The 14,785-nt window shown below is 38.6% G+C and overlaps 1 protein-coding gene across 1 annotated transcript in view; it reads left to right on the top strand.

The window, feature by feature from the left end:
* Positions 1 to 14,581, top strand: part of RAD54B (RAD54 homolog B) — a 71,434-nt gene extending 56,853 nt beyond the window's left edge. Inside the window, exons 8-16 of the mRNA XM_052788413.1 lie at positions 1,614 to 1,821; positions 2,365 to 2,504; positions 3,099 to 3,389; positions 4,762 to 4,937; positions 7,149 to 7,410; positions 8,544 to 8,610; positions 10,082 to 10,282; positions 12,008 to 12,117; positions 13,726 to 14,581. Of these exons, the coding sequence (XP_052644373.1) occupies positions 1,614 to 1,821; positions 2,365 to 2,504; positions 3,099 to 3,389; positions 4,762 to 4,937; positions 7,149 to 7,410; positions 8,544 to 8,610; positions 10,082 to 10,282; positions 12,008 to 12,117; positions 13,726 to 13,824 (1,554 nt within the window). The 3' untranslated portion in view covers positions 13,825 to 14,581. The remainder of the gene's footprint in view (positions 1 to 1,613; positions 1,822 to 2,364; positions 2,505 to 3,098; positions 3,390 to 4,761; positions 4,938 to 7,148; positions 7,411 to 8,543; positions 8,611 to 10,081; positions 10,283 to 12,007; positions 12,118 to 13,725) is intronic.
* Positions 14,582 to 14,785: the final 204 nt, after the last annotated feature.

Raw genomic sequence — 14,785 nt, 5'->3', positions numbered from 1 at the left:
ACCCACCACACAGACCACTTGTCTAGAGTGTAAGACATCAGTTTCTCCAGGAGGAGGCTGTGGGAAACCATATCGAAAGCCTTGGAGAAATCCAGGTAGACAATGTCCACCGGTTGCTTGACATCAACCGAGGAGGTTACTTTGTCGTAGAGGGTAATCAGGTTTGTCAGGCACGATTTGCCCTTGGTGAATCCATGCTGGCTTTTCCCAACTACGTGCTTCATTTGACTTGTGATATTCCCCAGGAAGATTCGTTCCGTAACTTTCCCAGGGACTGAAGTAAGACTGATGGGCCTATAATTTCCTGGATCCTCCTTTAAGCCCTTCTTGTATATGGGGGTGACATTAGCCTTCTTCCAGCCTTGTGGGACATCCCCTGATCTCCACGACTTCTCAAAGATTGTGGAGAGCAGCCTTGCAGTGACATCAGCCAGCTTGGTTGGATAACATCAGGGCCCATTAAATTATAGGGGTCAAGCTCCTGTAATAGTTCACATACCAACTCTTCCTTCACTGATGGTGGGTCTGTGTTTGCATCAACCTGGATTTTTGTTCCCAAGGCCTGGGGCCCAACAGTGCTTGTAAAGATAGCGGCAAAGAAAGTGTTGAGAACCTCTGCCTTTTCAGCATTGTTGGTGACTAATTGACCTCTCCTATTTAACAGCGGGCTGATATTTTCCTTCTGTTTCTGCTTGCTGTTTATGTATGTGAAGAACCCTTTCTTGTAGTTTTTGACATCTCTGGCCAATTTCAATCAGAGCTGAGCTTTTGCTTTTCTAACTGCATTTCTGCATGCCCTGGCAATGACCTCGTAGTTCTCAACGGGTTGGGTATTCATCTGCTTTTCCATGTCTGGTATGTTTCTCTCTTGGTTTTGAGCAGATTCAGAAGCTTGCAGTTAAGACAAGGGGTTCTCTTGCTCCACCTATGTCCCTTACCTTTAAAGGGGATGAACTGGTTTTGTGCTTCCAGGAGAGTATTCTTGAAAAACTCCCAGCACTCACTAGCTCCTTTATCCTCCATGGAAGCTTCCTATGGAATCCCTCTCAACTGAGCTCTGAGTGAGCTGCAGTTTGCTCTTCTAAAATCTAAAACCTAAAACCTACTCAATAGGTTCAATAATATTCATATAATATCATATTCAATTAAAAACTACAAGGGGAATTTTGGTAGAATGTGGTAACTTCCTACTGGACCCCATTACTGCACCTTGCAGCTTGAGTTCCCAAAGTGAACGTACAGGCAGCTACTTATGCTTCTTCGTTATCTTGGCTTTAATTATTCATTTGAAGCTTACCTAAATGCCAGGACTGGGAAGCTGTTACAGGGAGCCTGTGCTTTTCACCTTCACAGTAATGTGTCTCAGAGGATTTGAAGGCCTAAAAGAATAATACATTTTCTTTTAATGAGGTGGTAAAACTCTAAATTGCTGTATCAGATCCCATATTTCCTTTGCAAATTAGGAAAGAATCAATAACCCAAACTCATGAAGGAGATAGTAAATGTCTTGTGTCATGCTAGAAAAAATTTCTGTAGACACTGGATGTTTAAGGAGTATGATGAATGATCTCCAAAGAAATAGTTGTATGATATATTTTCCTTTATGCCTGCAGGACCACAAGGTAGAGGAATTCATTGGTTCTCCACTTTATTCAGTTATGATAATCAGTTATGAGATGCTACTGCGATCTTTGGATCAAATTCAGGCTATAGAATTTAACCTCCTAATCTGTGATGAAGGACATCGTCTGAAAAATAGCTCTATTAAGACAACTACAGCCCTCACTAGTCTGTCTTGTGAGAGGAGGATTATCCTTACTGGTTAGTATCTATAGTTACTTTTAATATTTCACTATGTCAATAGTGCTAGGTTGGGGTAAAGAAAAAAGATATTTATTGTAAGTATGGCAGGAGCACAGTATAAATTTTGGCAATGGGTATTAAAAGGACAAATTTGGGGTCTTCTAAAAACAGATTATTTCCAATTTTTTTAAATAAATGTATAATTTGTCCATCTTCTGGGGCAGGCAAGGAGCCTGGGAACTTCTGTAAGGGAATCAGGACTCTGCATACAGTCATTGTTTTCCTTTGTAGTTATTTAATAAAATTGATTTAGAACTTGACTTTTTTAGTTCCTTTGTCAAAACAATTAGATGTGCAGTCTGTTTAGTTAGGAGGTCTTAATCAGCTTATTAATCATGATAAAGTTTTAGATTAATTCAGAACTCTGAGTAATTCACATTGAAACAAAACCTCTGTTTTCAAGATGCATTCTCAATATTAAACCCTGCCTTCAATGACTGTAGTTCTATCAGTTTCGAGAAAAAGTTACCAGATGCAGAATTTTTGTTTTTCTCTTTCCAGGTACTCCAATCCAAAATGACTTGCAAGAATTTTATGCATTAATAGAGTTTGTGAATCCAGGAATACTTGGTTCTTTATCCACATATAGAAAGATATATGAGGAACCAATTGTCAGATCTAGAGAACCTTCAGCAACAAAGGTATATTATTAAAAAAAATACAGTTATAGAAGAAAATTCATAGACAACACTGTGAAATTTGCTTTCTATGGAATAAAATGAAGCTCAGGACTACTAATAGTAGCAAAAGCTTTTCACTTTCCTATTTGAAATAAATTCACTTGTTCTCCAAAGGAAGCAGGAGGAATACATGCCTGTTGAGATCATGTCATTTCAGCTGCCTATTAATTAGCAGGCAAAAATTGTTCTCCAACACTTTGCATTCCCAAAAATGCCATGCGCATTACCATGTGATGATACTTTATTCATTCTTAGTTTCTCCACAGCATTGCAAATTCTGCATGATTTTATTGCATCTCCAGAAATTCTAGAATATAATTCAAGCCTTGGATGTCTTCTGGGACATTATCTTCCGTTGTTTAAGACTTTAGAAACCAGACCTAGAACTAAGCTAATGCAGTGGTACTAATTGGAGAAGAATTGGTCATTACAGTCCCATGTCAGAAAGTGGTATCATACTTTTAAAATGTTATTTAAATACCTAATTAAAATCATACAGAAAATTACTGTGATGAAATGCAAAATTATCATTAATTTTGTGCTTTGTTCTTTTAGGAGGAAAAGGAATTAGGAGAAAAAAGAGCAGCAGAACTCACACGCCTCACTGGACTCTTTATTCTAAGGAGAACACAGGAGATTATAAACAAATTTCTGCCCCCCAAAAAGGAGAGCATAATCTTCTGCCGACCAACAGCACTGCAACTTGAATTGTATCAAAAACTGCTTAATTCTCGAGTTATAAGGTCCTGTCTACAAGGCAGGCTAGAAAACAGTCCTCACCTAATATGTATAGGAGCTTTGAAAAAACTTTGCAATCATCCGTGTCTTCTGTTTAAAGCTATAAAGGTATCTATTTGCATGGGGGTGGTGCCTGCAATTAGTCATTTCAGCAGGCAAAGGTCCCTAAAACTATGTTATGGTCAATGTGCATGTTACTTAAGGTCATTTCCATACTCTCTTCTCACATACAACTTGCTTTAGGAGATCTGCTTTCAAAAACATAAATGTTAGGAAATTTGAATGTACTCAGGGAAGGTATCTCACCAGTTTCCTACTGCCTTGTGGTGTTTTCCTGTTCTCCATGTATTTTCACTCTTAATCTTGTCTCTGAATATTTGTAAAAATACATATAAATGTGAATTTTACAAAGAACACTGTTGGCTACAGATTACTCTGTGTACTCTGTCTGCTAGTTCCTCTGAAACCTCCCTGTCCACATGATAATTTCACACTCTCAAGCTCACTGACACTGGGAGCTGCAGGCTCAAGATGTCAGTGGTACTAGATGTCTCCATTTCCACTTCTCCTGGGACACTTTCATACTGTACACCTTGTAATTTCTGTAGAAATGTTCTCATTCCTATAGGTAAATAATGTGATAGTTAAACTTGAAAATGCTAACTTCTATGGCCACTAGTCAAAGTCCAAGTAAGGTGGGTGGAAATGTAAATCTTTCTTAAAAGACGTACTTCATGACTTTGTAGGAATGTACATAGCGCAGACCTCCCCGTAACTTTCAACACTGCCAAGTAAAGTTCATTGCCTTTACTTCATATTATAAGCATTAGACATTTTTCGTATGTGAAAGCGTAAGCCTTTAGAAACTATAGGGATGAAAAGGACTATATGTGCAAGTCATTTATTGGCATTGTGGTTTTGGCATTTGAGTAGTTTGGCTTTTTCCTCCTTGTGAAACATTGATTGTCAAATTACAGCAAAATACCACCTGTATTTCTTCTATTTTATTGTTTTTACTTGATAGCTTTTCTTCATTTCCAGTTGCATAACTGAATCTTAATGACAGCATCTTCCTAAAAAAAGTCAGTGACTGGAAAGTTCCATAATAAGGTATTATGGGATTTAGAAAGAATAAAGAATATTGATTTCTACTCCCCTGCCCCAAGTTTTAGATATGGCTTTGCTGCGGGCGTACATCTGTGTGGTTAAGTAGAGAATTAGAAGTAAACCACATCTTTAAGTTTTATGTATTTCAACTTTCTACTCAGCTGCAAACAATATCTTAGATTAGAGGGTGTATACCAAAATAAACACTATCAGTATTTTAAAAATGTGTTTTCAATCTGTTATCAGGAGTTGTGCTCACATGATACACTACTTTGTGGCAGCTTTTGATGCCTCCTTTTGTCTTTGTAATAAAAATATAGCAAAATTTAAAAAAAACCAAAACATGGAACTTGAATCCTTTTATTTTCAATAGGAGAAAAGCTGTGATCCTGTGTCTGATGAACATGATGAGTCTAGCCTCTACGAAGGTCTAATAGATGTCTTTCCACAAGATTATAGTTCGGACACTTTCTCTGAAACTGATTCAGGAAAATTGCAGGTGCTGGTGAAGTTGTTAGCAGCAATCCATGAGCTCAACTCTTCTGAAAGGCAAGTGTGAAAGCAAGGTAAAAGGGAAGTAATGGGAGTGACCTTCTGGATATTGTTCTGCTTTTCAAATGCATGGGCTAGTAATATTCAAAGTAAAGCCATTGCAACTGTTTGCAGAGGTGCCAAACATATTTAGGCATTGTACTTCTGGCTCTTCCTTGTTAAATTACTAAACTAGGATTTGCAGCTGACATAATTTTCAAAGATGCTCTTCATATTTTTTCCAGATAAAGATACTTGTATTTTTCATACCAAGTTCCAGCAAGTAAGATAGTTTGCTACAGCCCCTGTACTATGACGTATTATCTTTACTTGCAGAGACTTTCCAATGCTTTGTATCTCCTTGAGGACATGTATTAATGTATAAAATAATTTAAATTTCATGAAAATATTTTTAATTACTACATTATAAGTTATTTCCTCTTTAATCACGTTTAACTGCTCAGTGCTTGCTGCCTTTTCTGTTCAGGGTTAACCAGTCTCAACAGATGAACTTGCACAGCAACTACTTTTTTCCCCTGTGGTAAATGCCACTGACATGTAGGAAAACCTCTGTTTATCATGGGGTAATAGGATGCACATGGTTAGTTACTGTGCAATTGCTGATTCACGGAAATCTCACATGACCTTGTGTCCCATGATAACTTTTTTATGGACTCATGCCTTAAAGCCCAGCTATTCCAAAAGTATTTAGCTTTTAACTTTTATTTAAATTGATGCTTGAATAGGACATGCTGTAATTCAGTAGTGGGAAGTAACAGCAGATCTCTTGGCACTGATGTAACGGAATTTGAAGATGCTCTCTTTTTACAAATCAGAAAGCTGAGCCCATTGTTGGAGTTTATATGCCTAACATCCATTGAAACCAATGACAGATAAATATCTAAATGTACTGGCCTTATTTCTTGTAGGTCAAAAGAAACAGGGGTATCAGGAAAAACACCTCTTCCTGTATCAGTGCTATAGGAGCTGCTGAATTACAGCTGATGTTGAGGCATTATTTTACACCTTTAAAAGTTTTGTTGCTTTAATTCAGTGCTGTTCATGTTTCTTTTTCTTTTGTTTCTCTGCTCTCATTAGTACTAAATAGTTTTTGCAATATACAGACTCAATTCCAGTCCTCTTCTGAAGTTTATATTCTATTTTTGAATGAAAACAAAGGTGTGAATTTGATGTTGATTGACAAAAAAAATCAATCTTGTGAAGTCTTTACAAACAAGTCTTGGATGTAATTCAATTGTAAAGTGTAATAAAAAAATACTTTAAAACAACTTTAAAATGTTGATTTATCAGGTTTTCCATGAAATTGTTTTTCTAGTTCTTCAGTACTTGTTTTGAATCAAAATTATTTTAAAAAATGGAGCACTTTTCATGGAATTTGTTACATTTAGTTTAGATTATAAAAGACTTCCCAGCAAGACCTGGCAGAAAATGCCCTAACTGCCCTTATTATTTTATTTATGGCTTAAATTCAAAAGAACTTGCTTTGTCCACTCAGTAGAATCATCCTCAATATCTGGGAGGATAGAAATTCTAGATTTGCAGATCTCTGAAACTTATTTAGTCAAAATTTCAGAGAAAAAACACCAACATAGTATGGGTCATTAGTGTAAGGGACCAGACTGATTTTGCTTTAAAAAATAACAACAAAAATCCAGACTTTGTTTGTGATATCTTTCACTATCCTTCAACCCAGTTCTTTTCAGTCATAAAATGTAGCAAAGAGTCACTGCTTTCCTATTTGATTTTCATGATTTTGTTTATTAGAATTTTCCGAGGTTTTCTATAGAAGCTCACAGTATCTTTTTCAGTAAGTAGAGTCATATATATATTATTTATTAGCTGCTACAAAACCCTCTGCAAATGCTGCCTTAACAACAGCTCTTTTGTATAAATAGAGATTTTTATCTTTGTGGTTGGTTCTGGATCCCTGCAATCTGTGCATTAAGCCAAATTCTGTTGCGAAGGAAAACATTCATTATTTAACATTTAAATGCTTAACAGTAGCGATAACGCATTGAAATCTAGTATGTGCTTCAAATTAATAGGAAATGTTTTATTTCTTGGGAAATATGAGTAACCTCAGGTTGATGTGTTATTTTTGCTTGACTTGTAATTTTATTTTCTTAGATGTCTTCAGTAATTTGTTATTGGACTTTAACTTTACCAAGGTCTAAGATGATAAGATAACTTTGTTTTACTGTTTGACAGAGTTGTACTGGTATCCAATTACACTCAGACATTAAACATATTACAAGAGACTTGCAAACGTTATGGATACTCTTACACTAGACTTGATGGACATACTCCTGTCTCCCAGAGACAACAGATTGTTGATACTTTTAATAGTAAATTCAGTCCAGCTTTTATCTTTTTGCTGAGTTCAAAGGCTGGTGGAGTAGGACTGAATCTGGTTGGAGCATCTCATTTGATCCTGTATGATATCGACTGGAATCCAGCTACAGATATTCAGGTCTGATAACAACTATGTACATGTGGGTTGGGATGGGCATCAAATGATTTCTTGATTGAGTTTGAAATGCCTGGCTTTACATGTCTTATTGCTACCCAATTATCACATTCCATCTCTTTTTAAGTGGAAAGTTGCTGTGTTTCTAAAAAGAAAAACATGATTAGACTGCATAGCGAATGTTACTGTTGATTTGCAATACCTGAGAAAAAGGGAGAGGTTCTGATCAGAATTAAGAGAATGAGAAAATCATGTGGCAATGATGTTGAAAGAAAACAAAGCCAGTGCTGTGCTATTCTTGTAATGGCACTGTTGGCCTCAAGGGATTATTTAGTTGGCATAAGAGTGTTCAGTTAAAATAGTCCTTAACAATAACAATTTAAAAAATCTTTTTGTAAACATAGTAAGAAACTTCTTTTTGTAGAGTGATGCCCTGTGCTTCATATCTGAAATAAGCTCTGATTATTGGCCCTGCTTCAGTTACAAGTGTGAATTAGTACCCTCATGTGGTCACTTGTCTTGTTACTTGAAATACAGTCTGCTAAATCAGTCAAAATTGCTACAGGTTGCCAAAGACCACAAACCATGTTGTGGGTACGTGTACCCAGTATGTAGGTGTAACCCTTACATTTTGGAAAAAAAATCATATAGCAGTACTCAGTTACATTGTGTTTCTTTAAGAATTAAAGGGGGTGTAAAACAGTAATTTTACAATTTTAAAAGAAATGAAAAGTCATTTTTAAAGATGTATTGTGGCAAAAAACAATTTTGGGGATGGGGGAGAATGATGAGTATTCCTGAAATATCAAACAGTTGTTAATACTTGGAAAATAAATGTGAAGAGGGGATTTCTGGCAGGAAAGAGTTGAAACCCTTACTTACCTATTATAGTACGCAGAAAGAAAGGGGGGCATAAATGGCAGACAGTAAATTAAATTTTCAGAATTATTTACAGTTAATACCAGAAGACACACAAAAACAGTCACAGACAGTTATTGAGGAATGCTTTCTTTGGACAACATCTTTCTGAATGAGCTAGCAGAACTGGTAATGTGATCAGCAGAGGCTACAAGTTTTTGCTGAAATACCATTGTAGAGTAGGCTGTTAATGCTCTTCATCTTTTTGCTTTCTTCAGGCAATGGCTAGAGTATGGAGAGATGGTCAGAAACATACTGTATATATCTACAGACTGCTAACCACAGGTCAGAGATGGTGCTCAAACATACCCCAGAGTGAGACAGCTATTGAAATTTTGTCCATAAAAGAAAGGGAGGGAGTGTTTTTGGAAATCATTCATTCTTTAAAAATATATATGATTTGTTCTGAATTCAGTTAAAATAGAAACATCACATTGATTCATGTGCCTTTGCTTTGCTTTGCTTTGCTTTTGCTTGAATAACTGAAAATAGTGGTTTAGCATTTGCTATTGTGGTGGGTTGACCCTGGCTGGAGGCCAAGGTGCCCACCAAAGCCGTTCTATCACTCCCCGCCTCAGCTGGACAGGGGAGAGAAAACATAACAAGAGGTTCGTGGTTCGAGATAAGGACAGGAGAGATCACTCAACCAATTACTATCACAGGCAAAACAGACTCGACTTGGGGAAAATTAACTTAATTTATTGCCAATCAACCAGAGTAGGGTAATGAGAAATAAAACCAAACCTTAAAACACCTTCCTCCACCCCTCCCTTCTTCCCGGGCACAGTTTCACTCCCAAATTCTCTACCTCCTCCCCCCAGCAGCACAGGGGAACAGGGGATGGGGGTTGGGGTCACCTTGCCACACCTTGTCTCTGCCGCTCCTTCCTCCTCAGGGGGAGGACTCCACTTGTCCCCTGCTCCAGCGTGGGGTCCCTCCCATGGGAGACAGTCCTCCACGAACTTCTCCAATGTGGGTCCTTCCCATGGGCTGCAGTTCTTCACGAACTGCTCCAGCGTGGGTCCCTTCCATGGGGTGCAGTCCTTCAGGCACAGACTGCTCCAGCGTGGGTCCCCCGCGGGGTCACAAGTCCTGCCAGAAAACCTGCTCCAGTGTGGGCTTCTCTCTCCACGGGTCCGCAGGTCCTGCCAGGAGCCTGCTGCAGCGTGGGCTTCCCACGGGGTCACAGCCTCCCTCGGACGCATCCACCTGCTCCGGCGTGGGGTCCTCCACGGGCTGCAGGTGGATATCTGCTCCACCGTGGACCTCCCTGGGCTGCAGGGGGACAGCCTGCCTCACCATGGTCTTCACCAGGGGCTGCAGGGGAATCTCTGCTCCAGCGCCTGGAGCACCTCCTCCGCCTCCTTCTTCACTGACCTGGGGGTCTGCAGGGTTGTTTCTTTCACATGTTCTCACTCCTCTCTCCAGCTGCAGTTTCTGTGCCCCAGCAACTTTTTTTCCTTCTTCAATCTGTTATCCCAGAGGCACTACCACCATTGCTGATGGCCAGCGGTGTGTCCGTCTTAGAGCCGGCTGGTATTGGCTCTGTCGGACATAGAGGAAGCTTCTAGCAGCTTCTCACAGAAGCCACCCCTGTAGCCCTCCCTGCTACCAAAGCCTTGCCACACAAACCCAATACAGCTATGTATACTGTTATCAAGAAATGGATTTGAATTTTTTTCTTTACAAGTACTGGTCAAAAATTATTCCAGTGTATCTTTTTTTTTTTTTTTTTTTTTTTTTTTTTTAAATACAGGCTCAATAGAAGAAAAGATCTATCAAAGACAGATCAGCAAACAAGACCTTTCTGGGGCAGTTGTAGACCTTTCCAAGACATCTGAACACATCCATTTTTCCATTGAGGAGCTTAGAAATCTCTTTACTCTTCATGAAGATTCCACCTGTGTTACCCATGACTTGCTTGAGTGCGACTGTATGGGAAAGAAAGACCATCAAAGTGAGTTTCTTTTTCATTGTCTCTGGCCATTGTTGAGGAAGTACATCCATTCTGAATATATAGTCTGTCACTGGAGAAAACTCTGCTGCTCAGTAAAATAGGATTGAAGTAATGAGGTTCATTATGGGATCTTCCAGATATTGGCTGATTTTTGTAATCCATAGGAACCCTTCACAAGATGAAGAGGAGACAAGATTCGTTCCTTGCAGTAACAACCAATTCAAGTGTCATGCCTCTTAATTCCTTGAATTAGCTATGGCCAGCTCAATTAGTAATTCATTGCAACCAATTGGCACTATATGGTGTTTTGGTTCTAAATATTCAGGACAGTAATCAATAGCTGGTAAGAGCTAGTTCAAAAGCTGTTTATCTGAGGACAGCTATACCAGATGAAGATCTGTGCCAGATCTCTGAATATAAGCCTTCATTTCACAGTTATTAACTAAAACTAGCTCATCTAGTTTCTTAAAGGAAAGAGTGTCTATTGTCCTGGTATGTTTCTTTCCTTTGGGCATGAAATATCCATGTACACTATTTACAGGGGTGATAGTGAGGTACCACTACTGATATCTTCTAAATGCACACAGATACCACCATAAAAAGAATCAAAGAAATGGGTTCAAGAGTGCATGTTCTCAACAGACATGGGCAAGAAATTAAGTAACACAGACCCAGTGAAACTATTTTGCTTGATGGTTTGCATGTTTCCAGGTAGTAGGCTAGAGTTGTGTTCCTTTTTCATCTGATTCAACCCAAAATGGGGAGGACTTGGCTAGTGAAACCACAGTGGTTCTGTAGCCATAAGAATTTGACTTTCTCCTTTATTTTTGCTCCACATACTGATTTCATTGTCTTTGTATCTTTCTTAAATGATTGAAAAATTAGACCTTCTGTTTTTGCATGAGTAAGTGATGTTCTAAAATATAGCAGCCTCCACTTAGGTACTATTACAGGATCTGTGTGGAAAAGGCACCTTTAGTGTTAAATGTCAGCTAGATTTTCTCACTGGTGTGCAGTGAGGCAAGCAGAGCTCCTGGACTGCGGAAATCCAGAGAAATTTTATATTGTTACTGTGATGAACACTGGTGCATATAATTTTATTTAGTATTTTTGCAGTTGTCTTAACACTCTTGACTGCTTATCTTATGCTTTGAATGCATATTGGTTCCATCAATTCAGCTACAGCATTGGTCTCTTGGATCCTGTAACCAGAACTTCCTCAAGGGTATTTATACCTTGGTCCCAGTGAACAGAACCTTTTGGCAGTAAATCAAGGAAAAACCTGAAGATCATTCTTAGACTTAAATGGTGGAAATGGCAGAGTGAGGGGAAGGTTTGATATCCTAAAGAGCAGAGGTCAAACTGGCTAACCAGCTCCCTGGTCAAATTGTTATGAGTCATGGTCTTCAGTTTGATCACCTAGAACGCAGCTACCACTAGTTGGTCTCTTGGCCTTTCCTAAGAACAGAAAGCTGTCAAATTACTTCATCAGGGAACCAGATTCCAGGTTACTGGGGATAGATACTGGCGTGCAGAAAAGGCCAAGAACTTTCACTGATTCATCTCCTCCATTTCTAGCAAGTATGATTCAAAAGATAAACTAAAGAGGAACCAAACAATATAATACAGGCTTCACAATATATGAACTTTTCCTAATGATCTCTATTAGATATACCAATGAGACTGGATATTTTTGACCAAGCTCCTGTTGTCCATTCACACTAGGGCCATCTTTAGGAAACCACAGGAGTCTTGAAAGGAAGAAATTAACTGTGCATGGATTGTGCAGATGGGTTGCTTGCTATTCTACTGGCTTTCAGATCAGCTACAAAGCTGTAAGCCTGTTGTTTTACCTGATCATGGTGTAATTTATGGCGTTAGGAACGCATAATCTGTAAGGACTTGAGAAGTGCATCTATTCTAAATTTTCTTCTGGCCAGTTGTCGTGGTTTAACCCCAGCCACCAGCTAAGCACCACGCAGCCGCTCACTTACTCCCCCCCCCCCCAAGTGGAATGGGGGAGAAAATCGGGAAAAGAAGTAAAACTCATGGTTTGAGATAAGAACGGTTTAATAGAACAGAAAAGAAGAAACCTCTAATGATAATGATAACACTAATAAAATGACAACAGTAATAATAAAAGGATTGGAATGTACAAATGATACGCAGTGCAATTGCTCACCACCCACCGATCAACGCCCAGTTAGTCCCTGAGCAGCGATTCCCCCTGCCCCCACTCCCCCCAGTTTCTATACTAGACGTGACATCACATGGTATGGAATACCCCGTTGGCCAGTTTGGGTCAGCTGCCCTGGCTGTGTCCTGTGCCAACTTCTTGTGCCCCTCCAGCCTTCTCGCTGGCTGGGCTTGAGAAGCTGAAAAATCCTTGACTTTAGACCAAACACTACTTAGCAACAACTGAAAACATCAGTGTTATCAACATTCTTCTCATACTGAACTCAAAACATAGCACAGTACTAGCCACTAGGAAGACAATTAACTCTATCCCAGCCAAAACCAGGACACCAGTAAAAGGATATGTTTCAAGTGTAGTGCAAATGTGCATCATATGTCAGTCAAAAGGAAGTCTTGCATATATGAGTCTTTATGGGCTCTCCAAAACTTCAAAAAACTCAAGAATACTCTGAGTCATCATGCTGCTCATATCACTGGTCTTTCCTAAGGAGCACGTAACACTGCTATGAAAATATGTGACAACAGGTTTTAAACCAGTAATAGCAGTGATGCAATTTTTTTCCCTCCAAAATGATTTCTTCATTTATTGCATGCATCAGATGAATCATGAAGCCAGCAATGTGTGACACACCCTGCAATGAGGTGGTACTGTTTGGGTCTTTAGGATCCTTTGTTGAAAGTGAATTCCTCTCTTTGTGCTTCACAGCAATAGTCTTTTCCTTACTGTGATAGACAGTATGCAATATTGCGTATATTGAACAACTTGACATAACCTGGGTGTACAGAGTGCACAGCTCTAGTGTGCTGAGTCAATGAAATAGCTATTCAAACTATTCTTAGCTGGCTGGAATGACTTCCCTGGGATGAAATAGAAGCTAGCATGAATTTTGCTGCAACATACTTCTAGATTCAGATTTTACTTAAAGAATGGGAGCAGCCCAAATGTCACAGAATTAGGAAGATAGAAGGAAGGAAATTGCCAGATAAGATATTTCCTTTCCCATCCATGTGTAAAAGGATTTGTCTTCATGCTAGCATATGGTGATTTTGATAAACTCGATCAATGAGCAAGAAACAGCCTTTCCCCTCTTACTGTGGATACATATGTTTGGGTTTCATTGACATAGAAGGATTATATGTGCTGTTCTATTTTCTCTCATTTGTTACCACCAACTGGCTTATTGATTCAGACTGAAATTTTCTGTCTTAGTTTTCTCTGATTAGTCTACTGCATCATTTTTTTTCAGATCCTTCCTCAGAAAAGCCTTCTGTATCTAGAAGTTGCCAGCTTGGACAAAACCATGGGAAGCCTCATTCAAAGAAACCGCTCTCCATGTCACAGTTGATGCAATGGAAACATTTCTCTGGGCAACATCAGACTCTCACTGATCCTTTCCTTGAAAGGATTAAAGAGAATATTTCTTTCATTTTCCAGAATGTAACCAGTCCAACTTCCACCAGCTAATAAAACTTAAGTGCCTTTCCCTATCACTTGCATCCTCCTCCTCATAGGTAAACAACTGATCAACTGATGTGCAGTTACCTTTTGTTCTTTTTGCCAAGTTCTGTTTTGTGTCTTTCTGACAAGGTTTCTGGGTAAATGTGATTCCTGATGTTTATACAAAGTTACAGTTATTACTAAGTTAATCATACTTATTATATTTATAATACAGGTTTTTAAAGCTAACTTTGCTTTCCAGTCTTCTGTTCCTTTGATAACATAATTAGTAAGATAGTTTTTATGCACATTCCTATGTATGTCTTTGTTTTATAGTTTTCATTTGATCGTGATGATTTATTGCTTGTAAAGCTGGCAACTCTTCAGCCAAATTTTGTAAGATTAGGCAATGCTGTATGCATGTATATGCTGTTAACAAGACTCTGGTTGGATTTTTGTTTTGACAATGAAAAGTTATGTATCTGTATAACTGTGGCTTTATAACAAGGTAGGTATTTGTTCCCTTGAATTTAAAATTTAATGAAACTCAGAGCAATAGCCACTGAGGTCCAAAATTCTGAGACCACAGCTTGATACTGTGACAAAATATTCCAAAATTCTCCTATTGCTTTTACTTGAGAAAATAAAAAACCTTATTTCTCAGACATACAGAGTACAGGCTTATCTACATTTAGCTAACTCCTTTTAAGGACTCTTTTTGCCAAACACTGGAGTACTGAGCATATATATTTTTTTATGACTATTTTCCTTCTTCTTTGAAGGTGCAAAAGTTTGAAATCAGTTTACAGCTTTTAAGTGAAGTACTTTGAAAGGCCCAGAAGAACAGAAGATTGGATAATTTCCAGAAA

This window comes from Harpia harpyja, chromosome 5 (assembly GCF_026419915.1).
Source record: "Harpia harpyja isolate bHarHar1 chromosome 5, bHarHar1 primary haplotype, whole genome shotgun sequence".
Taxonomy (NCBI): domain Eukaryota; kingdom Metazoa; phylum Chordata; class Aves; order Accipitriformes; family Accipitridae; genus Harpia; species Harpia harpyja.
Note: the sequence above shows the minus strand (reverse complement) of the source record. Positions and strands in the feature narration are given on the sequence as shown.